Genomic DNA, 27,917 nt, shown 5'->3' with positions numbered 1-27,917 from the left:
ATAATGACATATTATATACTGATTTTTTTTTTACTCCATAGTTTTACCTTTTTCAGGATGTCATATAGTTGGAATCGTATAGTAAATAGCCTTTTCAGATTGGCTTCTTTCACTTAGTAATATTTAAGGTTCCTCCACGTATTTTTGTGGCTTGATAGCTCATTTCTTTTTAGCACTGAATAATATTCCATTGTCTGAATACCATATGATATCACTTACATGTGGAATCTAAGATATGACACAAAGGAACTTATCTATGAAACAAACAGACACACAGACATAGAGAACAAATTTGTTGTTGCCAAGGGGGAGGGGAGTGAGGGAGGGATGGATTGGGAGTTTGGGATTAGCAGATGCAAACTATTATAATATAGAATGGATAAACAACAAAGTCCTACTGTATAGCACAAGGGACTATATTCAATATCCTGTGAGAAACCATAATAGAAAATAATATGAAAAAAAGTTTTTCAAAAATTATTTTTATTGTTACATTTCAAAGAGGACATAGGAAGAAAAAAGCCAGTTATCCAATAACTGCTATACCTTTCAGAGGGAGGCAACTGGAACTCCAGTACTAGTTCAAAGCTGTACACACTACAGCTCAAACAGCTGCCTCTCAACCTGACTGGAGATGCTGACAAATATGTGTACGTCATCAATCCAGGGAGGCTTGGGTTTAAAAGAAAATTTCTTTATTGCAAGTGTCCAAGTCCTTAGGATTCATCCTTAAAGATACTAGAAGAAGATGAGAAAGACCACACACCAAGACTATGTTTATTCATTAGAGTAAACTAGTGAATGGTCACTTTGTTCTAGGATGCATTGCATCAGACATCACAGTACATGAAGAAAATCTGCATCTTATGAAGTGCCACCAGGCATTTCAGATCCAATTTACCATGAAGTGCAGCCACAGGCCAACCAGATGTCCAGATAATATAGTCAGTGCAAAATTCAAATAGGTAAGTCAGGGCTTTGATGAGGCTGGCAGACTTCAAAATATAAATGAAACTTGAAAATAAAAGGCAAAGTCTATTTACAACAGATTGTTTAGTAAAGTGGCTTGAGAAAAGTTATGTTAAGCATTTCCCACGTATCCCTCCCCTACTCTGCCAAAAACAAAAACAAAAAACACCACACAAAAACCACCCCTGAAAATTATCTTGAAAACCAAATTAAAACTGTGTGGTAAAAAAGAGAGTGCTTTTTCCAGGTAAAGGACTTCAAGATAATTTACAGGCAGACATATTTTTATTAGTAAAAGTCACAAATAGGAAAAGGCTAACGTTGTTTGAGGCGTGTGCTTTAAAAAATCCCTCCATTAATACATTAACAAGAAAAGAAAATACCAAGCATGTTTTTGTTTCCAGTTTTGAATTTTCCAGCGAGAGTTAGTAAAATCAACAGGGCATTAAAACAAAACCCAGGAAAACTCAGTCAATTTTTTCCCATTGTCTGCCTTATTTCTTTCTAGTCACCTTGAATTCGACTCCCAATTAGCTGAGGACAACATGACGGTCAAAGACGGATTTTCGCTGCTCTTGAACTTGAAGCTTCCAACGCTGCTGGGCATACTCTACTTTATTCAGCACATTGGCTCGACTGCGGGAGCGGGCCAGCACATCGTGGGCATTTGCAAAAGGCTGGTGATCCTGAAAGTCCAGGAATGGAGAACATCAGACGGTATGGTCCGTGTAAAACACACACACACAGTTATCCAGCCACGGAGATAGGAGCAGCTGGCCTTTTCAAACAGACCATCTAATTTGGCCAAGCACTCTTAGGCACTCAACTACCAGAAGCAGGATGAACTCAACTACAGAAATAGTTGGTTCAAGTAAAATAAGCGATGAGGAGGTATTTGTGCAAAGTTCCCATGAGTCACCATTTTCAAAGACATTCCCTTAAGAAGTCGGGATCAAGACAAAGACAGTGGTCATTTACGTTAAAGAGAAGCCCGTCTTGATGAGTGGTGGAAAGAAAATCTATTTTGCATGTTAATATCTATATGTTACAGACACAGAAAGTAGGGCTTTTCCTTGTTTTATTCATTACTGTATAGCTAATCTGTGGCTGAGGAAGCTCCTATCTTTTAATTTCCTGACTCCCATTATATTAGAATTTTTACTTGCCAGCTTGGGGCCACATTCATCCTGGGAGATGAGTTGACTGGATCCTATCTTGGTTGGTTTCCATCTCTTCTTATGCCCTCAACACCTACATTTCCCCCCTTCCCCAATCTGTAATGAACAGAGACATAGCTCAAGCGCTACAATTACCCTCTAGTGCTAAGGACAGTAAGGAATTATTACTTCAGCATTTCTATTTGGTAAAGACTTGAATCTTTCATTGCTGAGCACACAGTAGCTTCCATGTTAGCTGCTGCATTAGGAAAGAGGCCATTGAAGGGTCACCCAGGTATCTGTAGAAAACGAACCTATCCTGGTCAAAGTAAACCAACGCCACTGATGTTTGTAGTCATTACACAGGAAACCACCATGCTAATCTATCTATGAATGAGATATAAACACAGCTGCCTAAATGACAAAAGGCATTCAGTACTAATTTATTGCTTTTGTTTGCCTTTTCCTTGATCTCTTTTTTCCGAACCTGGGTTAGCAAAGCTCCTAAATGTTCCAACATAGGATAAAAGTCACAAGTCAGACCTCTTAAACTTCGCCTCTCAGAAAGAAACAATATTGTTTTGCATGTTTGCAAAAGCTCTATTATATACCCAGGGCAGGAGTCAGCGTGTCTATGGAAAGCTATACATAAGTGCATAACTATATATATAAAACTATAACTAAACAGTGTTTTAACACCTGGTCTTCTTTTTAGAGCAAGATATTTATATAATGTCGACATTTCAAAGACATCAAAGAGTTTTCTGTAAAGAATCTATCCCTGCCTTCTTTACCAAAATTGCTTCAACTTTTCACTTAATTTAGGTAATATCTTTTGCAAACCCCATTCTTTTTTTAACCTTACAAATGAAAATAATAAAAACAATTCCACAAAGTTCAAATGTTTCAAAGATGTAAGAAAGAACATTAGGAAAGAGGAAGGCAGCTAATGTTGTTGGCTTACTTTATTTCCCATGAGGAAATAAACCGATCCAAGGTCATCTAACAAATGAGCACAAGCACAAGTCTTAGCTTCCCTAAACGTGACTTGGTGTCATATCTTAACACACTGATTTTGTTCAGGTAGATTAAAATGACACGATCCGAATACGGTGCTTCAGTGAACTTGTATATAAAACATTATTACCATTGGTTTGTTCTGACATAAACAAGACTGGGAAGAAGGATGTACTTTACCAGCAGAGTGCTTCTCAATTTCATAGTCCTGTTATCTACTCTTCAAGGTAGGGAGAGAAACATCTTCTTAAGGAACAAATTTAAAGGACTAAACACACAGTTAATCCTTCTGGCCTATTCTCCATCCATCAGAACAAGACTGAACTAGCTGCTCATAGTCATGGATGCCAGGAGAATGCAAATAGAGATTTACTCTTTATATATGTTTGCACTTTTTATACCTGATAAAATTACAATAAGTACAAAACATGTTTTAATGTAATGCTTTGATAGTAGCAATGATGTGTCGTGGATATATAATACAGTAACTATTGTGACTACTCGCAGTGAGCTTCTTAACTATTTGTGCTAACTCTCACTTGATTCAAAGTACTCTACACCCAACAAAAATGGAAAAAATTAAAACAGAATTTAACTGAGAATTTAACAAAAGCATGTATAAAGGCACATAAATAGTGAAGAACTATCATCTTGGATTAGCAACAATTGTAGGAATTTAAATTGAACTTCTTTTTGAATGGAGTTGTTACCATAAATTCATACCTGTGTTTAGAAAACCTCTCTCTGCCCAGAATCAATTTAACTGATTTGCAAAAGTCAGCCAGGCCTCTCAAGACAATGTTCTCACATGATCGACATGCTCACAGAATCAATCTCTGGTGAACAAAATGGTTACTAAGCACATGGTCCCATCAAATGCCTTTCCTACATGTTTTTATCTATACATTTGTGCATCCATTTCTTTTATGTTCTGTGTATTACATTAATATTGTCTATCCCTAAAATCAGGAACCAGATATTTAATGCTATAAGGGATGTAGTTTAAGTCACAGTTTCTGTCTCTGTGCCTATAATGAAACGGTTTATGTGGCCTTTGATACATAACGTTTTCATATGTTAGTAGTTCTCAACTGGGGGTGATTTTGACTCCCAGGAACATTTGGCAATGTCTGTGGACATTTTTGATTGTCGTGATTGGGATGAGGCTTCTAGTGGGCAGAGGCCAGGGATGCTATTAGATATCATGCAGTGAACAGGACAGCCCCCTACAACAAACAATCATCTGACCCAAAATATCAATGGGAAATGTTGTATGTGAATGAAAATTAACATGGGAACAGTATTTGAGACTCTAATTCTTCCTGATATGGAAAAGTTACTTGTTATGTGTTGGTTGAATTACTAAAGGAAGCAAAGGGAAAAGAGGCAAAGAGAGGTATTTCTATGAAAGTTCTTCACGAAACAAAAATGAAATCTTGCTCAAATTAAGTTGAGTATTCAATATCGATATTCATGAGACAAGCAGGCTCTGTAATTATAACTTAAGCCATTCATTCGGGATCCCCTTTCTCATCTTTTACCAATGGGTCCACAAGCCATTCCAGAGTAAAAGGACTTTTGACTGTGATTGGCAAGGCTTTATCCTGGCTTTGGCTTTTGGAATTGATTCTTGACACTCTACTAAATTTTATTCACTTTAAGAAACATAGTTCAATAAAGTAATCCAAAATAAAAAGTAATTTCTAAAGAATATTATATACGTAATAATGAAATAGTGGAAAATTTGGAAACAAACCCAAACAGGATAATGACAAAACAAACAATATAATTCCCTAAGCCATACTGAATAACAAATTTGCGGACTATGTCAATTTCTCAAAGGTTTTGAGTGAAGTAATATTATTATATATACAAATATGAATGTGTTTTAAAGATAGGAAGAGAATCAGGAGTGATGGTTTTATTTTTCTCTAGAGTTAAAGATCACAGATTTTTTTAAAGAAGGAGGAAAATAGGAAATATAAAACATCAGCAGGTTATCAAGCTGTACTTCATTAAGTAAAGAACATTATGGTTTTCATGCTTCCCTTCACTAAAGCCTCTTTGCCTTTTAAAATATTTGGTGATGTTGACAGGAAAGGTGTTCAGGCAGGAGCCTAGGAAGAAGACTATCTCCGATGCTTTTCTCAATGTAAACAGGAAAAGGCAATGAAAATTGTGCCCTTGGTAGTGAAAGGCAAAGCCTTGTACAGCGCACTCACCAAGGATCATCGGTCTAACCACCACATTTATGGCTTTACAGAGCAATTTCCTCATAAAGAGACATACACTAATATTAGAATTGTCTTTAGGTTCTCTGGTGGAGGATCTGCTCCAGATAGGGACATCTACTATGTAACTCCTCTTTACATGCACTTTACATCAGATGATGACAGAGACTGGCCTTGAACACCTAGGGCATGCTAAGAACTTACCCCAACATCATCATCGCTCTGTATCAATTGTGAATGTCCAAACAGGCGTCTCTTCAGTATGGGCTCAACCAGAGTAAGATATACCATGTACAGAAGCAGAAGGCCCAAAATGGAGAGATAAATTATAATGGTAACCTAAAGGAAATTGAAAATAAGTTATATCTCTGTTCAAGCCAAGAAATCTGAATTTTGTATAATAATGCTGAAGCCACAGTGAAGACTGATTTATCTGTTAAGCATATAGGATTTCTATACAAACCAGATTCCAACATAAGAAATAAACTCAACTCTTCACCAAAGTATTATTTATAGAAAAAAAGGAAAGAAAGCATTTTGCCTTTGGGATCTTTTCACGAGTCTTCAAATTCCATCTTCACCTACTGCTAATCACTTGCACCACTGCTAGCACAGCAGTTCTCTTTTCTCACCTGAATACAGTGTCCTAGATTCAACAGCACTGCAGTCAAGACCACTTTCTGTTAGGATCCCTAACAGAAAATGTAATTCAGATGAATTTCAACAGCATACTGCTTTAGATCAATTTAGATATACAAAAATACATTTTAGGCACATGATTTTCTTGAGATCTTAATTCGTGCGGTGTCAAGCAGTACAGTGTGACACCTCCCACTAGAATGGCTACAGTTAAAGACAGTCAATACCAAATGTTAGCGAGGATGTACAGAAACTTAACCCTCATATGTTACTGGTGAGAATGTAAAATGGTACAACTACTTTAGAATACAACCTGGCAGTCTCTTAAAAAATTAAATATAGGGCTTCCCTGGTGGCGCAGTGGTTGAGAGTCCACCTGCCGATGCAGGGGACACGGGTTTGTGCCCCGGTCTGGGAAGATCCCACATGCCGCGGAGCGGCTGGGCCCGTGAGCCATGGCCACTGAGCCTGTGCGTCCAGAGCCTGTGCTCCGCAACGGGAGAGGCCACAACAGTGAGAGGCCCGCGTACCGCAAAAAAAAAAAAAAAATTAAATATAAACTTACCTCTCTTAGGAATCTACCAGAGAGAAAGGAAAACATACATCCACACAAAGACATGTATGCACATATTGATGACAGCATTATTCATAAGAGTAAAAATCTGGAAATAAATGTCCATCAACTGATGAATGGATAAACAAAATGTGGTATGTTCGTGTAATAGAATGCTATTCAGTAATAAGAAGGAATTAAGTACTGATACATGCTACAACATGAAGAGACCTCAAAAACATTATGCTGTGTGAAAGAAACCAGTCACAGAAGACCACATATTTTATGATTCCATTTATATGAAATGTCCAGATCTGTAGACACACAAAGCAGAATAGTGATTGTCTAGGGCTGGGGGTAGGAATGGGATTAACTATAAATGGTTATGAGGGATCTTTTTGGGGTGATGGGAATGTTCCAAGACTGGATTTTATTTTTTTTATTTTTTTTTAGAAAGTTATCAGGGCCAATACCCAAAGTATTTATTTATTTTTATTTTTTGGCTGCGGGGCATGTGGGATCTTAGTTCCCCAACCAGGGATTGAACCCGTGCCCCCTGCATTGGAAGTACGGAGTCTTAACCACTGGACCACAAGGGAAGTCCCTAAAACTGGATTTTAAAAATTGGTTTTAAATTTGCTAAAATTTATAAAATTGTACACTTATAATGAGTGACATTTGGGGTATGGAAATTATACATAAAAATTTTGTTAAAAAATAGAAAAGTACAATGATGGTTTCTCTATGGGACAGTACCCTGCTGGAGCAGGAGCTCTCCACAGGGTCAATCTCAACAGGAGTCTTTGTAACTGGCATAGCTGAGCACCCCAGATTCCCCTGAGGCTTTTTTTTTTGCAACAGGAAAGGGGACCTCCATATAAAAAAATTGGGGAGAAGAGCTATTAGCCACCATAATAAAGTAACTGAACTCATTAGAGATCCAAATTGTGATGAGTGATCTACATTCCATTTCCTATAAAAGATAAAGAAAGGAATTCTTAAAATCCAGAAGTGATGTTTTCTAGGATAGAGCAGTCACTCTATATATAACTTTTTCTAAGGGTTGAGAAGGCAGGAAGAAGAAGGTCTAATCATCCTGCTTTCTCACTAATCTTTGGCATACGTGGCCCGCAGAGAAGCTGGAATGTCTTTCTGGGAAATGCTAATTATACTCAGGGCTTTTTTTGTGCCATTTCACATATCACATCTATCTAAGGTATCCTAATTAATGCACAAGGCATCTCAATGAGGCAGGTGGAGAGCAGGCCCATTGCTCCTTTTAGGGTGTGGGCTGGGGATGAGAAAGGAGGAGGTAAGAGGGTGCTGGGGAACAGGATGGAAGAGCAATAGTTTAGGTAACTAAATAGATTTCAAATGTCCAAAATTTTCTTTCTTGTCTAGATACCAACAAAAACTGTTCCAGAAGCAGAAAAGATGGATTATTGTTTTTTTACCTTGATCGTAACAGAACTTCTCTCCTCATATTTGCATTCACAGCGTAGACAGTATGCTTCTACATCAGGCCCCCGCACAGGCATGGGGTCCACAACATGAAGGCAATCGCTGGAAAAACAAAGATAAAATACTGCCTAAACCTAGCTGGATTTTCTACTTGCACTGATCAAACCTTTCCTGAAATCCGGAATCATCACTGAACTTTCCCAATGAAAGAATGAACATAAGGAACGAATAATCAGTAAGGGAAGGGAAATCATTTCCTCTCTAAACATTAGCAATTTGGTAAGCTTTAACAGTCTAAGAAACCATAAAAGACACATATGTAGCAGCTATTTTCAAAAGTGCTATTTATAGTTAAAAATGCACCTGAAAAATCCCAAATGGGACTGAAAACTACTTAGCAGATCAAGTCATATTTAGACTTGTTCATTTAGCAAGTAAAACTGCCTTAAATGATTTAAAGTGACCTGGAGCATTATTCAAATATGAGATTACCTCTTTTATGAATTAACTAATATCATCTAAACTGCCACAGTGTGGTATATGAATGGCTAATCACACATAAAAGTTGGTAAACCATTATGAAACTCTGAAAGCTGAACACCAGAGTAAGAAACAATTACTTTTCTTAATGAGCAAAAGTCTATTTAAAAAGCATGGAGAAGTAGGATTAGGACAACAAAAATATTTTAAAATGAAAACACTACCTGTTAACAGTACCTAAAAATAATAACAGGCTGAATGTTTTTGTGGTTGGACGTTTATTTTCTCCCCATTTTCCAGGTCACTTATTTACGGCTTACGATAAGCAAGCCTAACCAAAAAATCTTTTTCCCAGAAATCTGTCAATTCTAGGAAATAATTAAATTCTTACTCTCCCCAGCTATTAAGAGCCCACTACCCTGATCACCTTCAGCAAAGGCAGGCAAAGCTTTGCTGTCCTCCTGCTGGCTGCTGGGCAGTTTCCCTCCCTCTTGTGCTCTCTCCCTTAGGCATGTCTGGGTGCCTCAAGAACTCTACCACAGCATCCTGTCTCACTCCACCCACCTTCTTGAGGGCATCCAATGCTCCAGGCTGATTCTTTCCCTTTGCCCTATCAGAACGTACTTTTTTGTGTTCTGTTCCCTCTGAGCTGTGGCATAAGAAAGAAAACCCAAAATGGCATAAATGATAAAAGTTCAGTCAGTTTTCCTTAACAGGTAATTTAATTTTAACAAAGGTAGTAATGAAAAAATAAGTCTCAACTGGCAAGACTTTCAAATAAGAGTAAGGTCCCACAATTCACACCATACAAGTGTGTGATATTTGTTCCAAATGTACAGAAGACCAGGAACGTATCCAGCTGGATGCAGGCATAAAATAGGCAGAGGAAGCTAAATCCCACTGCAGGGGTATCTAGCTCAGAATCATAGAAGTCATCCAGCCCAGCACTCTCGGAGAGGTCACCTGTACAGGTCAGAGTAAAGTAATAGGTAAAAGGACCAGAATCCAGGGCTCCTGCCTCCTAGGACAGCCCCCCTGTATCTCTCTGAACCTCAGGAAAATGAGCCTTATCTCCTACTTAGTTTTCTATTTCAGCTTCAGAAGCCTTAGTAACAATACTTAAGAATTACTTGGGGAATGTAAGTGTTGAGTATTTCTTTGGAAGTACAAACACAGTTTAATAACAAGGAGATTTTGAGTGCTGTGCAGGATGGGAGAGGAAGCAGGAAGGTTGGTTCTGGCTGGCCACTCATTGTAAACACAGAACCCAGATACAGAACACAACCACTTCAGGAACTAGGCGACACCTCCCCCTAGTGCCAAAAGGAGGACATTATCAGCTTCAAATCACGCCTCAAACACAAACCAGAGAACTCAAATTTTTCTTAAGTTAGACAGTATAGGTCAATGAAGAATTAAAGCTAACAACTGGACAAAATGGAGAGGCCAGGAGGTAAAATATATATATAGGGTCAGATAAGATATTGGAAGCCTCGCAAAGCCATAACATCTTGATTAGCCATAACTTGCCTACCCTTCTAAAGCCAGTTAAAAAACTTTCAGTGACATCTGTGAACCTATCCCTAGTAAAAGGCTAAGCTGCAGGAAGGAAGCAAGGGAGAGAGGGAAGAAAAATTCCAAAGCAAGCCTAGTTTTCAACTGTTTATTTTCAAAGCTCCCTATTTTCACCAATAACCAGGGATAAATGATATACGGTTCTCTGTGAACCTGGAAAAACAAAAAGTCAGTGAAAAGATTAGTGCTAAACACTTGAATAGTGAGTTCATTTGCCACTCAAGTAACAGGCATCATATTCTATTACTGATAATAGAATAAACTGATTGTAAGTGCTCAATATATTTGGAAAATTTATAGGAATAACTTACTTGAGTTTTCTTTTCATATAAAGTAACTTGCTGATATAAAACCTAGAAGAATAGCTAAATCACTTTGTAGTATGAGACAATTTAAAGTAGAACACAAAAGCTCACAAGAAGTTCTCAAGAATACACTCACCAAATGTCGGATTGAACCTAAATGCACATCATGGGAAGAACAGACAATGACATCAGAAAAGCTAAACATGCTCAAAGCCTGCCTTTTCTTATTCAAAGTCAGCCTGGAATATTGTAACAGAATGAATTTAATTCTGCTTTCAAACTTTCGGGGCTATTTAGCTGTGAAATCGAGCACATGTGAAAGTACAGAACATTTGGAGCTATTTTTCTTCTAGGCCTATCCTGACAATCTTCCATTACAAACCATAAAACGTCCCAGTCCAGAGTAAGGAGCCCACCTATCCTGCTACAAAATAACTGCTTCCCAATCATTTTACGGCACATGTAGAAAAAGCTATTATTTGTAAGGTCCACTGGGATAAACAGAGAAGGCTGCTGGTGGCTAGCTAGTCAGGATCCCAGTCATCACAGGCCTACTTGATTATATGCCAAGGGCTGAAGGGATCAATGACTTGGCACTCCTATAACCTATTAATAGCACACCAATTGGTAAACTCTGATATTCATGGCTCATTCCCATTCCTTCCTTAGCCTTTTGACACTTTTAAACATAGTCTCCTATATCTGACAAGATATCATCAAAACCTACAAATTGTAAAAGCTCTGACCCAGATAAATGAGGCTTGCTTACCTTCCACTGAGAAGCAAGAGGGAGGACCAAAATTTAAGGGGACACAGAAGGGTAGCTATGGGTAGTTTGGGTGCCACAAACTCAGCCCCATCCCAATGTAAAAGCCTCCCTGCCTGGGGATTTGGGCTACATTCTTTTAGGCCTACATCATCATGCACTCAGGGCCTTACTCTCACTTTTTCAAATAGAAATGGAATTCAACACTTTTGCTTAAAGAGAAAACAATACATTGGATGAATATCCAGGGCTAACAGTGGCAACCAAAGAAAGAAATTTGACAGGTAATTCAGTAATCCAGAATACTTACCAGTCTTTTTGGGATATGTTCTTATTATAAATACGCCCAGAATTATCTTTATAGGGAGGACAGATACATTTACATCGGACATCCTCAGAATTCTATAACCAAAATAGAAACTTGTTGACAGTTTATCATCAATATTTTTAAAAACTGCAACTTACACATTGTGCTAAGCATCCCCGCCAAGTATTCTAAAACCATTCATTTAAAATTTTAAATAACTGTGAGATATACACGTTTTTAAAAGCCATTGGTAATGCTAATGAATGATTATATACTACATAAAATTATTTTGAAATAACATCTAGTATCTGTGACTTGTTAATCACATTTTTGTGTCACATGACAATCAAACTGTGCTAACGTTATCACCATCTCCCTGCTAGTAGAAAGACGAGGGAGACAGACAGCTGCGCCTGCAGATAAGAACGCTGGTTACAGAAGGATGCGAAAATATCAAACTAAAAATTACTCACAAAACAAATCACAATTCTTCTACTCACCATCCTTCCACCCTTTGGTAGAAAGGTATTGCTATGGATAAAATGGGTTGGGCCAGAGTCCTATAGAAGGGATGAAGTTTTGGAGGCACTCAGCTACAATTAGAAAGGAAGTACTGGGTTGGCCAAAAAGTTCGTTCGGTTTAAAGTAAAAATAAAACACACCTTCTTCATTTTCACAGAGAACTTTATTGAATGTGTTCACTAACCGAATGAACTTTTGGGCCAACCCAATACATAAGGGAAGTAGTGTGAGTGTAGCTGAGATCAGTTTGGTCTACCCTTCCCAGGAAACTTTGCTTCTAATCCCTGGGAGACAGAGAGGACAACTACTGATAAAGCAAGTTTCAAGAAGTGGAGGAAGGGGTGACTAAATTTATGAATAGAGGGAGTAGGAGATGCTTCCCCAACAAAGGGGAATCTAATCTGAGAAGGCAGCAGCTCATTAGTCTCCAGAGGACCAGGTCCAAAACTCCTATATATGGTGGTATATCTGGCAGAGTTGGTAATTCATTTACTCATTGAGCAACTGCTTAGTGAGCATTTGTCCTGTGCCAGAACTTGTGTACAATGAGGTGGATTCAGATAAGTGTGAGACATGGTTCCTGCCCAGAATTAGGACATGCCCAAGTAAAGGAGACTGACAAGTACATGGTTACAATATACCACTCAGAGTGATGACAGAAGATATGCAGAGGGCGCCAGCAGTGTTTTGAAAGTCAGGAGACTTGCTGCTGTCCCTGTTTCTGGAGGGACATAGGGAAGATTTCAAAAAGAACCCTTGACCTAAACAACAAGGATCTATTGTATAGCACAGGGAACTAAACTCAATATCTTGTAATAACCTATAATGGAACAGAATCTGAATTACTTTGCTGTACACTTGAAACTAACATACCACTGTAAATTAACTACATACTTCAATAAAAAAAGAACCCCTGACCAAAACCCCCCTGATCTGTATACTTGTCACCCATCTTTCCCAGCCCCTATATTTAAAGGTATTATAGAGTAAAGCTCCAATTTAAAAAAGAAAAATGTCATTCTGTTTTCCCATCACATTAATGTGCAGGCCATCTGTTTTCCCTAGTAATGAGCGAGCTCATCAAGGACAGGTCTGGAGGGTATGGGCACGAAGGGGACTAGATAGCAGCAAGAGGGGGACCAGAAGGGCCAAGAGATGGAGCAGGGGAGAAGGCCACGACCTCACCTCTCCTGTAGTTTGGATCCTCCCTTACCCTCTAAATTATCAAGAACAGAGAAGGCAAGAAAGGGGCCAGGAGGTCCTGGAGGGAGTCAGGTGAGGATATGAGGCCAGTGAGAGAGACTCCTGTAGGTCGTATTGAGAAGGAAGGCTGCCAGGAGAAGGAAGTTCCCACAGTGGGAAGGGATGAGTTCAGGGGTGAGTTGAGAGGAGTTAGTTCCTAAGAGGGAAGACAGCTGTGAGATGCGGGCTTCCTATCATTTCGGCCTGGGGAATTGGGGCAGTGGTCTGTGAAGCCGGTGGAGGGCGGCGGTGGACTGTCAGAGCTCAAGCGTATAAAGTTAAAGGCTCTTAGAGTTGGAAAGGCTGTCAAGTTTGAGGGAGGGGGGGTGCTGTCGGGGCTGGGAAGGGAAATTCAAGGAGGCGGAGATGCTGTCCCGACTCTGGGGGCCGTCAGGGCCGGGTGGGGCTGGGGCGGGGCGTCAGCTCCGCGGGTGGGAGGGGTGCGGGCGGGGACCGTCAGACAGCTGGAGCAGGAAGGCTGGACTGCTCCCTGGCCGTTGGGAGGGTTCCGGGTGGTAGTCAGCCAGGGCTGTGAAGCTAGGGGGTCGGGCTGTCAGGGATGGGAGAGGACTTGGGTGGGACGCAGGTGGACAAGGCCGGAGGCAGGGGAGGAGCTCCGGTCTGGGGCGAGCGCGGGGCGGGACTCACCTTGGCGGCGTCCGACAGCTGCACTAGCAGCAGCACCGAGAGCGCCAGGCAGGACAGGCTGAGCTTGGAGCCGAGACGAAGGAGGCCGGCCCACAGGGTCGCCATCGCTGCCAGGCCCAGCAGTCCCCACAGCCGGAGCCCCCGAGACCTGCTCTCGGTCGGGCTCCGGCTCGGGCTCCGGCTCTTCCGCCCGCACTTCCGTCTGGGCCCTCGCGTCACGGGCCGCGCCGGGTCAGCTACGAAAAGCATTCGCCCCGGAAACGGTTCCCGGTGCGAAGGCCGGGAGGCTGCGCGGTGCCCCAGAAGCAAAGGCGGCCTCTCGGGGGCGCAGCGCGGGTCCGGCGGAGCTTCAAGGTGATAGGCCATCTTTCCCCGGCACCGAGGCTGCGGGGCTGTGGGCCGCCAGTGCACTAGCAGGTCCTTCAGCCCAGGGAGACCCCCACCCCACCCCCAGCAAGCCCGGGCTGTCAGCGGGGGCGCGGCGGCGGGGCCGGGGCCAGAGCGACCCCTGCGAGGCCGGAGCAGTTCGTTGCCGGACCCAGAGTGAGCCTAATAAGCCCCAGGAATTGCTGAGAGGCGGCCCGTCCCGGCCGGCGCCGGCGGGGCGGGTGTGAGGCGTGGGTACAGGTATGGGACTGGCCGAGCCATCGCTTCCCGGGATGCCCACCCCCAGTCAGAGGGTCGAGAGGTCCTCTCTGGCACTTTGGGTACTGACCTGCGGCCCACTCGCATCCCGGACCCCAATCCCCGCGAAGTTGCTAACAGTCTGTGAGCTGCCTTCTTGGGTGTGGCCTCCGTTTGGGCCTCCCCGCTTGCCTCCCACTGGGGGTCTGACCGCCTGGGAAACAGCGGAGGGGCTGGGCCAGGCCTGCCTCCGGAAGGTGTGGAGTTGGCGAGAGAACCGCCCTAGTAGCCTCCTCCGTCCACGATTCCAGAAGGTGGGGGATCGCGGCGCTACAATCCTATTCAAGGTGGCTGGTCCCCTAAGTCAGAAGCCGGGGAGCACTGACCCATCCTTCCCAGAGCGGGTCATCCTGAAGGGTAATTTAGGATAACCTTGGAGATGGTATAGTGTCTCCAGTTGAAATATTTTTCAGTTAGTAGAGACAGTGGGGTTGTAATGGAAAGGATGCAGGGGCTCATCATAACTTCTACGGATTTTTTGAATGACCTTGGTCCAAACACTTCCCTTTTCTGGTCTCAGTATGAGGTGACTGAACTCTTACCTATGGATTTCAAATTCTGCTTTCATGGAATACCCCGTGTTTCCTTTCTCTAAGCAAAACTTAAAAGGTGGTCTTTTCCTAGTTTGTGGAAATGTTTAATTAACGGATAGAATTTTCTCAATATTTTTCTCCCATGTGATTCTTGTTGATGCTAGACTCTAACACAAGGTGTCTGATGCTACGCCAAATATTTTTAGCCCCTTTCAGTCCCACATGGCAAGTGGTTCCCGGTCCCAACCAGAACCAGAATGGCAGGACTAGATGACTTTTCACCAAGGCCCCTCCAGGATGCCTTCTGAAGATGCTGTTACGTTAGTTAATTATCAGGTTTTCTTAGCGGGTGTCCTGCTGGCCAGAGGACAATCTGGAGACACCAGGGGTCAAATGTGTCTGACTGTGATGCACTTGTGGATTTGTGATTGCTAAAAGCTGTCTTATCAGCAAGTTTGAGATCAGTTTTGGGTTAGTTGTCTAGGTCTAGCATCTGAAGGGAGTGATTACTCTTTGGCTGAAACCTCACAGGCCTTCCCGTTCTTCAAAATTGTTCTCAGGGCCTTGACTCGGGGTACGGAGACCTAGAGGAAATATATAATAGTGCCTCACCGAGTACACTCAGTCTGGGCAGAATTTTAGAGTTACACTGTCAGATATTGTAGTCACTAACCACATGTGGCAATTGAGAACTTGAAGTGTGACTGAATTGAGATATGCTGTAAGTGTAAAATATACTGAATCTTGGGCTTCCCTGGTGGCGCAGTGGTTAAGAATCTGCCTGCCAATGTAGGGGACTCGGGTTCGAGCCCTGGTCCGGGAGGATCCCACATGCACGGAGCAACTAAGCCCGTGTGCCACAACTACTGAGCCTGCGCTCTAGAGCCCGCGAGCCACAACTGCTGAGCCCGTGTGCTATAACTACTGAAGCCCACGCGCCTAGAGCCCATGCTCTGCAACAAGAGAAGCTACCGTGATGAGAAGCCCGCGCACCAAAGAGTAGCCCGCTGCAGCTAGAGAAAAGCCTGTGCACAGCAACGAAGACCCAGTGCAGACAAAAATAAAAATTATATATATATATATATATATATATACTGAATTTCAAAGACAATATGAAAACCAAAATATCTCAATAATGTTTTTATATTAAGGTTGAAATATTTTGGATGCATTAGGTTAAATAAAATATGTTATTAAAATAATTTCACTTGTTTCTTTTTACTTCTTAAATGTAGCTACTAGAAAATTTAATATTTATATTAGATATAGCTGTTCTAGAATATAGGATGTGGCTGCCTTGAGTAGAGTGACTGTAATAAGATGGTTAGTTGCCTGGCTAGAGTCTGAATGAAGACTCAGGCCTGGGTAAGGAGAGGGGTGACAGAGTTGAACTGGCACAGCTAGAGCCAAAGGTTTGAGGTTGGGGGGGTATATGTCACTATTGAGTAGAGTGACTGTAATAAGATGGTTAGTTGCCTGGCTAGAGTCTGAATGAAGACTCAGGCCTGGGTAAGGAGAGGGGTGACAGAGTTGAACTGGCACAGCTAGAGCCAAAGGTTTGAGGTTGGGGGGGTATATGTCACTAAACAAGGAATGTAATTCCAGGTGACACAGTGGAAGTGGAGGAGTCAGTTCTTGTTCTGCCCTGCTCATGCCTAGATAACTCTTACTTTCCCCTTAGGTCAGGAGTCTCTTCAACTAGAAAGCCTTCCCTGACTTAGGTGCACTTCCATCTGTATTTGTGCAGATCTGTTTCCTAACTTAACCCATTAGGATAAAATTATGTTTTCATATCTGCCTCTATACTCCCAACCTCCATCAAAATTTCGCAAACTCTTTGAGGGCAGTGGCCTTGTTCATTATCTTTGTACCTGGAGACTGGGACAGAGTAAAAACCAATAAATGTTTGTGGGGACCTGGAAAAGGGAAAAGGAATGGGAGAGGCTCCTCTGGTCAGTCTCCAAGAATCAGGTACCTACTTGAATCCCTACTTTATTCCTTTATTATCATGAGAGGGCAATGCTGAGATGCCCAAAGAAGTGCAGATGGGATCTGGGCACCACAGTAGGCAGGAGAGGGGAGATTTTCTGTCCTAGTGTCTTCCTAGACCTTCAGGTCACATCAGAGTTGTTCTGTTTACAGACAAGACTCGCCTTAGTGAGTACCCACTCTTTTCCCTGCTTCCCTGTGACTACGTTTCCTTACTCTATTCCACTTAAGGAGTGATAAGTTCAGGTGCACCTTCCTACCAGGTATGCGCCCTCTCACTTCTTTGTAAGGCCTAAAAAAATTCCCTGGTGGGGGATGGTCAGAAGAGTAAGAAGACTCTTCTCTAAATTTAAGTGTGGAAGTCAGAAGGTTAGGAAGCAGAAGTGACAATTTATGTATCTGGGACCGAGGTTTTGCTAGCTCTGTCTGCAGTCCCCTCACCCCTTTTCCCTCCAGAGCTCAAATAGTTCTCTGGATGCCCCAGTCTTCTTTCTCCACCTCATCCTTTCTGATCTACTCAGCACTTTCCCAGGCCACAGCAGTCCAGGAGAACAAATGGAGTCATGCACAGCATCAATATGATGGTTTCCTTGGATCATGTCTCCAGTGGTTACAGCAGGACACACAGAAGTTCTTCTGAGCATACCCTGGGAATGTCTCATGTGAGCCCTCTCCTTTACCATGTGCATTGCCAGGGTGCTCCCTCCTACTTAAGCCCCCTTTAGTAAGATTTTCTGCCCCCTGCTACTTGTAAAGCCACATAAGTATACTTGCTGGCTCCCACCATGGTAACAACAATGTATGAGGCCAGAATTACATCTTTCTGTTCCTAGAGATGCTGGTATCAGCAATAGCTGACAAGTTACTGGAGACTGTAAAATAATAAAGCAATACAAGGTTTAGTACCAAAGCAGGGAGAATTTTTAAAGTTTCTTTCAGAAGGGTGCTAAATCAGTATTCTTGGTTTCCCAGTGTCTTATATCTTACAATACCTAAGGGAAACAGTTCCTCCATTCTGACTGCTAAGATTTTCAAATAAATGAAAAACTATACTACTTGTATTCATCTTTATTTTTACCAATATAGTATTTTTTTTTTTTTTTTTTTTGGCCGCATCACACGAACTTCCCCGACCAGGGATCAGACCTGTGCGCCCTGCAGTGGAAGCACGGAGTCTTAACCACTGAACCACCAGGGAAGTCCCCAGTATAGTGCATTTAAAGATATCAAATGGTAATTCACAGTTGACCCTACCCCAGCACTCTACATTCTGAATTTCTGCTCCCCAGAGACAACTTCTTTCTTATCTTTTAAGATAAATCTCTTCTGGGATTTTCTCCCTATTTCTTAATAGCATGCTTATACTCTAGTTCTTGATTTTTCAGTCTGGGCTATTATCTTACTTCTTGCTATAGGAAATAAGCTATGTACTTACACTCCAATGTCCTCTCATAAACACATGTATTATTTCTCCATCCTCCATCCCTCAATATATCTATATCATCTTACTTAGGTAAATCACTATTCCTTACATTATTATAACTGTGTACATATTTATTCACGGTTGAATAAATTAGCATAATATGATTTCATTTCCTTTTTTTGACCGAAGTTAGCCATTGCCTCTTTTTCCATGTTTCTTAGCATTCAAGTATCTATAATTAATTTATCCCAAACTCTCAATACTTTCGAACACATCAGGTAGCCTATCAGTTTAGTTATTTTTTTTTTTTAATTGAAGACAACCCTCCAGGGCTTCATCATCCTCCTTCATTCTGGACTAGTTATTCTTTAAGCCCACTACACAGGTTTTGCCCTAGAATAATTGAATAATTTTATCATTTCTTCCCCATTTCTACCTCTTTTTGTTTTTCTGAAAGGCTTCTATCTTCCAACTCTTCTTTTGAATTTTCACATTTCTGTTATCCTGTTTTAAATTTACTACTTTCTTGACTGCCCTGCCCCCTTTTAAATAGCAATCTGTTCCATCTGGGAATACAGCATCTTATTTCTCTGACGATATTTCTAATGTTATGAGTTTTTCAGTCTTTGTTTCGTGGCTGTGTTTTGGTTTTTTTTTTCCTGTTAGAAGCTTTTTTTCTGGCCACACCATGCAGCTTGCAGGATCTTAGTTCCCCGACCAGGGACTGAACCCAGGCCACGGCAGTGAAAACACAGAGTCCTAACCACTGGACAGCCAGGGAATTCTCAGAAGCTTTCCTTAAATGTCTGGAGATCCTTGGCTATCTATCCGCATGTAAGAGTTAGGCATTAGAAAACTGACTGGAAGCTCTGTGTACATAGACAGGGCTTGTGATTAGTAGAACACACTGCGGTATTTTTCAAACTTCTGGTTGCAAACCCATTAGTGGTTTGTGAAATCAATTTAATCACTTGCTACAAACTTTTTTCCCCAAAAGACAGAATAGAAAATACTATGTCAGAATATATCACACATAAAAAGGAAATTGTTTTGTGAAACTTTGGTTTCACATACACACACATACACACATATACATCATATGTACATATTATGTACTGGCTCAAGTCCATAAAATGGGGATTTCTTATTGTGGGTGTTTTCTCGAAGAAGTTTGAAAAAAATACCACTTAGGGCACTCAAGATCAACTGCCAAGATGCATAGTTTCTTTCTCTTGGAAGGAGAGGTAAGTTTCTCTAGAGAAAAATTCTCTAAACTCCTACCTGCTGGTCTGGTAGCCAATGTTCAATCAAGCATTTGTTGAGCACTTACTACATGCTAAACACTCTTCTAGGTACTTGGTATACAGCAGGGTGTAAAACAGATAAAACTTTCTGCCCTCCTGAAACTAACATTCTAGTCGGGGAGACAATAAACACAGTAAGTTATACAATATTTTGGTTTTGTGCTATGGTAACACAGTAACAGAAGGGAAAGCTGAATTCATGCATAGAGATGCTGGTAAGAGGTTAGATGTGGTAGGAGTGGTGAATGTTCTGATTATTTCATGAATGAAGTAGAAAGCAAGGCCATCATCTGGCAGTATTAGAAGGCAGTATTAGAGACTTGAGAAGAAAAGAGAAGGTGTGAAATAACTTAGGAACACAGCCCAGCAAACTAGAGCCCGTGGCCAAATCCTGTTTTTGTACAGTCTGCTAGGTAACGATAATTTTTATACTTTTAAATGGTTGGGGGAAAAAACCTAAAGATGAATACTAAATTGCGACACATAAAAATTACATAAAATTCAAATTTTATGAGTTGTATGGCAATATGTAAGGCAATGCTTATATATTGCCTTTGGCTACTTTCCTGTTACAATGGCAGAGTATAGTAGTTGTGAAAGAGACTGTATGACCTGAAAAGCCTAAAATACTTACTATCCGGCCCTTTGCAGAAAAAGGTTGCAGACCCCTGATCTAGAATAAAAAGGTGAATGACTAGGGAAATATGATTGTTGGGCAGTGTTAAGGGCCTGGGAGTTATGGACATGAGTTTAAAATGAGACCAGTCAGCATGGTTGCTGCATAGGGGTAGGCAAAGAGCTGGCTCTGACTGGAATTGTGGTTTTGCAAAGTGAGTGTGACAAAAAGAGAAGGTAAACTGAGTTAAAAGTATATGCAAGTGAATCATTATAAAATCCATTGACCCAGGGATTTAAGTTGCTTATGAAGAGAGGAGAGAAACTCAGGTTAGGGACAATGAAAGGTGATAATCAAGGGAGTGTTGCAATCAAGTTGCTAGGAGATATCTGGAAGACAGAGCTGGTGGTCAGACAGTCAGATACATGAGCCTGAGATCATGAAACGGTTATAGGTTTTGGTAATAACAAGATCTAAGGTATGACCATTGGAGTAAATGGCAGGGAAAGGTAAAGGATAAAATCAGTGGAAGACTGTTTACTCAAGGAACCAATATGTCAGGGAGTTGAAAGGATCATCCATTTATGTAATTAAATTACGAAGAATTAAATCTGGAGTAGTGTTGTGGGGAGTGAAATGAGCCAAGAGCTAAACTTATTGAAAACTGAGGCGGAATGACCCAGGGGCTTGTAGATTTTGTAAATGATAGCAACAATGAAGGGACAGAACTGATATTATAATTTGATGGCATGAGGCTCAAAGCTGGGGAGTTTTAAGGGAAAGCAGAGGGAGAAATGTCTGCAAGAAGTAATTAGAAGCAAGGAGACCATCTACCCCATCTCTAGGACCAGTAATAGAACTGTGGGAGAAAAAACCACCTTGAGAGAGCTGCAGTGAAAGCACTGTCCTAAGAGAACAGCCACATTTCAGGGTTCTGGGATCCAAGTCAGCTTAAGAGGTATCTGATGCTTCAGAATGCTGAACCTTAAGTCCCCATTTTCAGTAGGATGCCTCCTCTCAGCTGCCAGTTGTTCCTGGTGGCTCCAACTAGTTCAGTTTCTCCAGGGGATAAACAAATTAACAAATGAATGACTAAGGGGTGAGGATCTCAGGTCTAATTTACTTTATAGTCTTTCGAGTAATTATCTTGTTTTTAGTGGCTAATGGAGTCTTTGGTGATGTGTATTTTACCACCATGAAACAGAGCAAATTAAAATTATTATGAAATGTATAAGTCAAATATGAGTTATACAGTATGGTTTGTTAATTTAGGTCTACTTCAGTATTGGTGCCCCTTATCTGATTATCTACGTAGGCTGATGCTGAGCTTCCCACCCGTTTTCCCTTCCCTTTAATTGTCACTCTTTTCAAGTCCTGGCCTTCCTCCTAGCACTTACCTGCTGATACTGAGCCTTTATATCTGAAATTCTACTCTCCATGGGGCATACCAGTTGGATTCTCCTCTCTGGCTACCCTTCCTCAGACCTTAGGACAGACCCCCTTCATACAGCCCTGTGACTGAACTGATCTTTATGAAATCTATTCACTTTAGTGTACTTTCTATTCTCCAACCGGTTCTTATCTACCACAGAGAAACTGTTATGAACTCAGACACGTGGGGGATAGTTTCTGTAGAACCTTCAAAACAGAGTAGTTGACTCTTCATGTGGGCAGCCCAGAAACAATGAAATTCTCATGTCCTTACCCATTTTCAAAATAAGTAAGATGAGAACCACTATAGCAGCCCCCCAAGTACAAGGGCATCCAGTATATCCAAGGAGTTCAGAATTTCACAACAGAATCCCAAGATATCCCATATTAGTTTGCCAAATGATGAAAGCAAAGTTAAATTCCCGTTATCCAGGCTCACAGCACAGGAGATTAATATGTCTCCACTCCCTTTGTCCTCGAAGTCTCTCCTCTGGCAAACACAAGTATCTCTACTAGATCAGCCACACCCCATCTCCCCAGCTTACTTCTCCTGTTCAAGGGTTTGAGTACGTCAGCATTGGAGTATGTGGGCCCCCTGAAGAGTTAGGTTTTCTGTATTAGTTACACACTGGAAGGCTACTCTGCCTTCAGTAAAAACAATGCCAGGATTGAATTCCCCTCTCTGATTTTGGTGGCTGGGCTTTGCTGGTTAGGGACATAGGTCCAGGAAAGAGTGTGATAAAGGTGCTGAAAAGAAAGAACAGGGCTTGTAGTCATCAGGCTGCTAGAACCTTGGGACAAGTCACTACCTAAAAGCAGGTAAAGACCCAGCTTTTTCTCCATTCTGGTCAGGCATCTGGCAGCCCCAGTCTTCTGAAACATACCACAACCCTTGAATAAAAAGGTCTCTGAGAAAATAGATGTCACAATGCCCACATGCTTGATACCATGTGAGAAACAGCTGCCAGTAGGTCACTGACCAGACAAGCAAGCATGAAATAAGATAGTAGCATAGCTTAGGATGCACTGATAATGGAAGGAAGAAGTAGCGGCTAACAGAGGAGTCCAAGCTATAACACACAGACTAGTACGTCTCTGCTTTCTGATTTCTTGAGAACAGTAGCCTGCAACTCTTCAAAGCTGCATAAAAAGCTCATAATTTCAGTCCAAATTAATGAGTCTATGTTTGTAGTGATGGCAATGAGTCAAAAATAAACTACATTTGATTCACAATCCCATTTAATAAATATGTCCTAGAATCAAAGAATTTTGGCATTAGAAATGACTTTGGAAGTCTCCTTATCTAACCTTCCACCCAATGCAGAAATCTCTCTCCAATATTGCTAGGAAATGATCATCCCACCTTTCACTCCCAGTGAAAGAGAATTTAGAGACAGTCCATTTAATTGTGCTAAGCAACTGTGTCTTGATACTACTCTGAGCCTTAGCTTTTCCTTCTCCAAAATTGTGAACACTACTACCTTCTTTGTATAAATTAGTATAGTCCCTGGATTAAAGTAGATGCTTCCCTCCAACTGAGTCAGGATATGCCTCTCTGCAACCTCCACCTATTGGAAATGCTTGCTTTCTGGTGCCAGAAAGAACACTTTCCACATGACAACTCTGAAGACCATAATGAGGTTTCTTACCATTGCCCTTTTCTGGATGCTCCACAGATTATATACACATCCCTGTCTTACAAATGACATCTCCTACACACAGAGTCCTTGATACGTCTACATAGAGAATGCGCAATCAACTAAACACCGATATCATCTTCACAGGAATTTCTGTTAATCCAAGTTCTCCCCCACTGTGCAAGTGCAATAGATTTTTTAAAAATGGAAGTCAGAATATATTTTTTAAACTCTGTTAAAACAATTTTGTTGGCTTCATTCTATTAAGGTGATTATGAATCTTGATTCTGTTGCTCATTGCTTGTTTGTTTTTGTTTTTTTTTTCTGTACGTGGGCCTCTCACCGTTGTGGCCTCTCCCGTTGCGGAGCACAGGCTCCAGACGCACAGGCTCAGCGGCCATTGCTCACGGGCCCAGCCGCTCCGCGGCATGTGGGATCTTCCCAGACTGGGGCACGAACCCGCGTCCCCCGCATCGGCAGGCGGACTCTCAACCACTATGCCATCAGGGAAGCTCTGTTGCTCATTGTTTAAGAGTCAGATTGGTTAAGTCTTTTTACATTTATTATATTTAGAATAAATGGACAAAAGTAAGAAAACTTTTTGAGGTGGAATGGTAATATCATCTGAGTAGTGGTAGAAACATAATTCTAGACTGTGATAACCAGTCATAGGTATAGAATGTTTCTTGTTGACTATTTAATAACTACACTGTTTAAATACTAAAAATATTAACACTTAAAAGGTAAGTTTCTATCATCTGTAAAATGCAGTTATTTGCAACATCATTTAGACCTTAACTTTAACTATATATTAAGGTTCATTCAACCCTTCCCCTTCCCAAACCTCTTATTTGTTTGAACCAAATAAATATTTCCTTTCTAAATAAATAAATATATTTATAAAAAGTAAATTCGTAAATAAAATTTCTAGAAGTAAATGTTCTCTCACACACTGAGGATCCACCATAAAAGATTGTTCTCACAAACAGTTAAATCTTTGAGGGGCTACCATAAGCCAACCACTTTACACAGGTTATCTCATTTGATACTGTGAAGTAAGTACTATTATCACTTCTGTTTTGTAGATTACAAAGCCAAGCTCACAGAGGTTCACTAATTTGCCCAAGGACATACAACCAGTAAGAGGGAGCAAAAGGGCTAGTAGCAATGGAGGAAATGAGGACCACAAAGCCTTGTGTTCAGAAGATCCTTTAAGAGAAACACAGATGCAGCTGGGCTATGCCTGGGCTCTGCCATCTTCCAGGGGACCTGACACAAAGATTTTGTCAGACAAGCACACAGAAGGGAAGATTTCACTTTATTGTTACATTAATCTCACAAATAAACTCAACACAGCCACAAACACTGAGCAGATAAAGTGCCAATGCAGAGGCCTGGCAACAGAAGGAGGGAGGAATCCAGTTCGTCTCCTCCATGTGCCCAGCCTGGAAAGATATTTCTATTATACAAGAGTAAGGGCAGCTGACATACCAAGCAACCCATCTATAGACACTTTGAGTTAAGGAATAGAAAATCTTAACAGGTGGGGTCTGTGCAGGGCAAGGAAACAGAAAAGTCAGAAAACATTTCTTCCTCAAATAAGTCAGGCACAGAAATACCAAACGACAAAGACAATATTTTTCAAACTCCCTGTATTTTATTTGGACATCTAATAAGGAATGAGAGGGATACAGTTCTACAGGGTTACTTCTTGCTACCACCTGTCTTCAGAACGGTGACCTGAGTAGACACTCTCTTCCCACACCCTCAATCAGAGGTACCAGAGAGAATTTTCTAGGATTCTGGGAAGAAATGACCTTCCCTGCTTAGCTAGCCAGCCTCAGAAAAGTGGACCAGTGCTTCCTCATGAATATCAAGGAGATATGGGCTATCAGAGTAATCAACCTGGAAGCATTTAAAGAAAATTAATGAAGCTCAAGACTTCCTATAATTATCTTTAGACAACTTTAGGTACCTCTATCAAGCCTGAGGTTTAAAGCACAATTATTCAGTTAGTGAATTCAACTGGTCTGACTGCATGGAGTGAGATTATGATACCATAAGCTCAGATCACCCCAACTGTCTCTATTCCAAAACTGGGACGTCATTGACTGATTTTCAGAGGCCAGAAAGATCACTAAAGGCCAACTGACCAACCCCCTGATGCTATATAATCCTGAACTCGAAGGGTCAAAATCAGTGGCATCTTTCTAGCACCTGAGAATTCCTGGCCTCACTTGGTCCACAGGGAATCTAAATAAGGATAAACCAGGCCAAGGAACTTCTAACATGCCTCACTTGTGGCCAAGAATCAAGGCTCAGAGTGGAACTTTCAACTAGGGAAAAGGTGAAGTATTTCAACTCAGTCCTAGGATGAGAAGCAGGCCAAAGTGGTTCCATGATAGGTAAGGGAGGAGAGTGGAGAGGCCTCAATGGAAAGGTGCAGGTGCCCCCATGTAAGAAAATGGGGGTAGTTTGAGGGGGCACTGAAGGCTGGTAACATGGGATCACCCCTGCTGAGCTTCAGATGTGGCCTCCCCTACTGTGGCTGTGCTTAGTTTTCCATCTTGCTTTCTCTGTAGAGGCTGATAAGAAGGGCCTGGGGGTGATGCAGTGACAACTGGCTACAGTATGGCTGCCTAGCTGTTCAAATGGGGGTCACGTCACCAAGTTCCTAGTCTTTAGGGAGCTTCTGAAAAGCTGAAAACATTCAGAGTTCCAAAGAATTGTTTGATAGAGAGACAGTAGCTTAACGCTAGGCAAGATTATTGGTGGGATCTGGCAAAGTTTGAAGTAGGATCATTAAATACTCGAGGAACTGCTGCTATGAACCAAGGGTAGACTTGGGAATCTCTTAAAGGGACACCCACAGCTGGCTATTTTTCTGACTTCTCTGAGCACATCTCTGACCAAACTGAAGGGGGGATTCCATTACAGGTATCTATGTGCCCAACTGACACCCCAACAGAAAGGCTTCAAGAAACCCCATGACCTTTTTGAGAGGGGTCAGGAAATACTGAGGAGTCAGAAAAAATTCTTGTGAACTCTTGGGCAGGCTCCTGCCCTGCCTCTTTCCTTATTCCAGGACAGAACTGAAAAGCTTCCCAACCATCAATTCCCTGCCAGGAAGTTTCATTCCTGGCCCCCATCCCAGAAATGTTTCCCTAGGTAGGCTTTCCCACCAACTGATTCTATCCTTCTATTTTGGACCTGCTCTGGGTTTTTTCATCTCCTTTCCCCACTCCTGTTCCCAGCTACTTGAGTCTGATGCAGACAAGTAACAGGCTAGGCAGAAATACTGACTGGATCTTGGGGTTATCAACATCTGACAATGATGCCCAGATTATTTACTGAAGCCTTCAATTCCATCTCAGAGAGTGGTTAATGTTTTTCTGTCTGTGAGTCCTTCCTCCTCCTACCCTCCAAGACATTCAAGGTGAGAAGCCACCTCATTCATCTTTATACCCATGGCTTTTAGGCACCAAGATAAGCAACTAAATGTGACAGTCTGGGTCAGGGGACTTCTAGTGGGCTTAGCACACAGGAGGGAGGGCTACCCAGATCCTCTGGCATCCATCCCCAAAGCATAGCCTTCCCCTACCCTGCCTTTTTACAAATCCTCACCTCTTCATCCTCCTCTCGAGGCTTGACGCAACAAATGAGAATGAACATGGCCTTGGCCTTGGCTTGTCAGCTCTGAATTCTAGGTCCCCTCTGCCACCAACTCAGTATATGAGCTTAGACAATTCAATTGACTCTCCGGACCTTTAAATGAAAGGGTTGGACTAGATGATTTCTCTGGGCTCTTTCAGATTAATTCATACTTGAGAAATCAATGAAAGAATTAGAAGAAATTCGAATTCTGAGCCATAGGTACCCTGTATCTCTTTGAAATAGCTGAAAGGAGGTAAATGTCAGATTCCTGTTCATTATACACTTTAACTACAGGAAAAGAAGCAAGTGTATCTATGGAGAAATAGAACCTAGCAGCCCCTATACTTGACTAATAAAAGCAATTTCCTTGAAGAAGCAGAGAAATAGGCCACAAGTGGGACCTGGCAGTGTCAAAAAGGTCTATAAATTAAGTGATCAAAGGAGTAAAAAACAATGGCTATAACCAGACAAGATCTCTAAGCACAGACTAAAGTCTAGAGAGGTCTGGGTGGGAAGGACCCCCCTGGAGCTTCTATTAGAGGGGAGGACTTGGTCCAAAGCAAGTTGCTACTGCATTTGGTTCAAACCCAGTTTTCTTAATCTGTCAACCTGGTATGTGTGCACACGTGCAGACATGCTGCAGGCTGTAGTTATGCTTCTGAAGTGCTGAAATGAGAAAGAAATAAAAGAAATGATACCAAATTCAAAGAAGTTAGACTGAACGCAAGTACAATTTTAGTTTAAAAGCTACTCATCTTCCCCGCCACTCTATGC

General features: G+C 41.6%; 2 protein-coding genes across 3 annotated transcripts in view; both read right to left on the bottom strand.

Annotated features, from left to right (window-relative positions):
* Positions 1 to 466: 466 nt before the first annotated feature.
* On the bottom strand, positions 467 to 14,348 carry TMEM9B (TMEM9 domain family member B). 2 transcript variants are annotated; one of them, XM_022563165.3, is made up of 5 exons: positions 13,873 to 14,348; positions 11,464 to 11,555; positions 8,021 to 8,129; positions 5,579 to 5,713; positions 467 to 1,655 (listed from the first exon to the last, which is right to left on the bottom strand). In XM_022563165.3, exons 1-5 carry the CDS (start codon positions 14,236 to 14,238, stop codon positions 1,500 to 1,502), a joined length of 858 nt encoding a protein of 285 aa, XP_022418873.1. In that variant the 5' UTR covers positions 14,239 to 14,348; the 3' UTR covers positions 467 to 1,499. The 2 variants fall into 2 exon arrangements, with proteins under 2 accessions (XP_022418873.1, XP_022418874.1); XM_022563166.2 differs by lacking the exon at positions 11,464 to 11,555 and having other exon boundaries at positions 1,500 to 1,655; positions 13,873 to 13,989.
* Positions 14,349 to 14,627: 279 nt separating this feature from the next.
* Positions 14,628 to 27,917, bottom strand: part of NRIP3 (nuclear receptor interacting protein 3) — a 32,154-nt gene continuing 18,864 nt past the window's right edge. Inside the window, exon 7 of the mRNA XM_022563207.2 lies at positions 14,628 to 27,809. Coding sequence (XP_022418915.1) covers positions 27,794 to 27,809 — 16 coding nt within the window. The 3' untranslated portion in view covers positions 14,628 to 27,793. The remainder of the gene's footprint in view (positions 27,810 to 27,917) is intronic.

The sequence above is a fragment of the Delphinapterus leucas genome, chromosome 7, assembly GCF_059928025.1.
Source record: "Delphinapterus leucas isolate spDelLeu-1000000601 "Yukka" chromosome 7, BTC_Dleu_Yukka2, whole genome shotgun sequence".
NCBI classification, from domain to species: Eukaryota; Metazoa; Chordata; class Mammalia; order Artiodactyla; family Monodontidae; genus Delphinapterus; species Delphinapterus leucas.
This window is presented reverse-complemented; position numbering and strand designations above follow the sequence as displayed.

What these genes read in the sequence shown, in the direction of transcription:
- TMEM9B (XM_022563165.3), bottom strand. Translation starts at nt 14,238, where the DNA reads ATGGCCTATCACCTTGAAGCTCCGCCGGACCCGCGCTGCGCCCCCGAG. An exon ending in GAAGTTCTGTTACGATCAAG is followed by an intron (nt 5,714 to 8,020) that starts GTAAAAAAACAA and finishes AATTTCCTTTAG; the next exon opens with GTTACCATTATAATTTATCT. An exon ending in AGAGCGATGATGATGTTGGG is followed by an intron (nt 1,656 to 5,578) that starts GTAAGTTCTTAG and finishes CTGGACTTTCAG; the next exon opens with GATCACCAGCCTTTTGCAAA.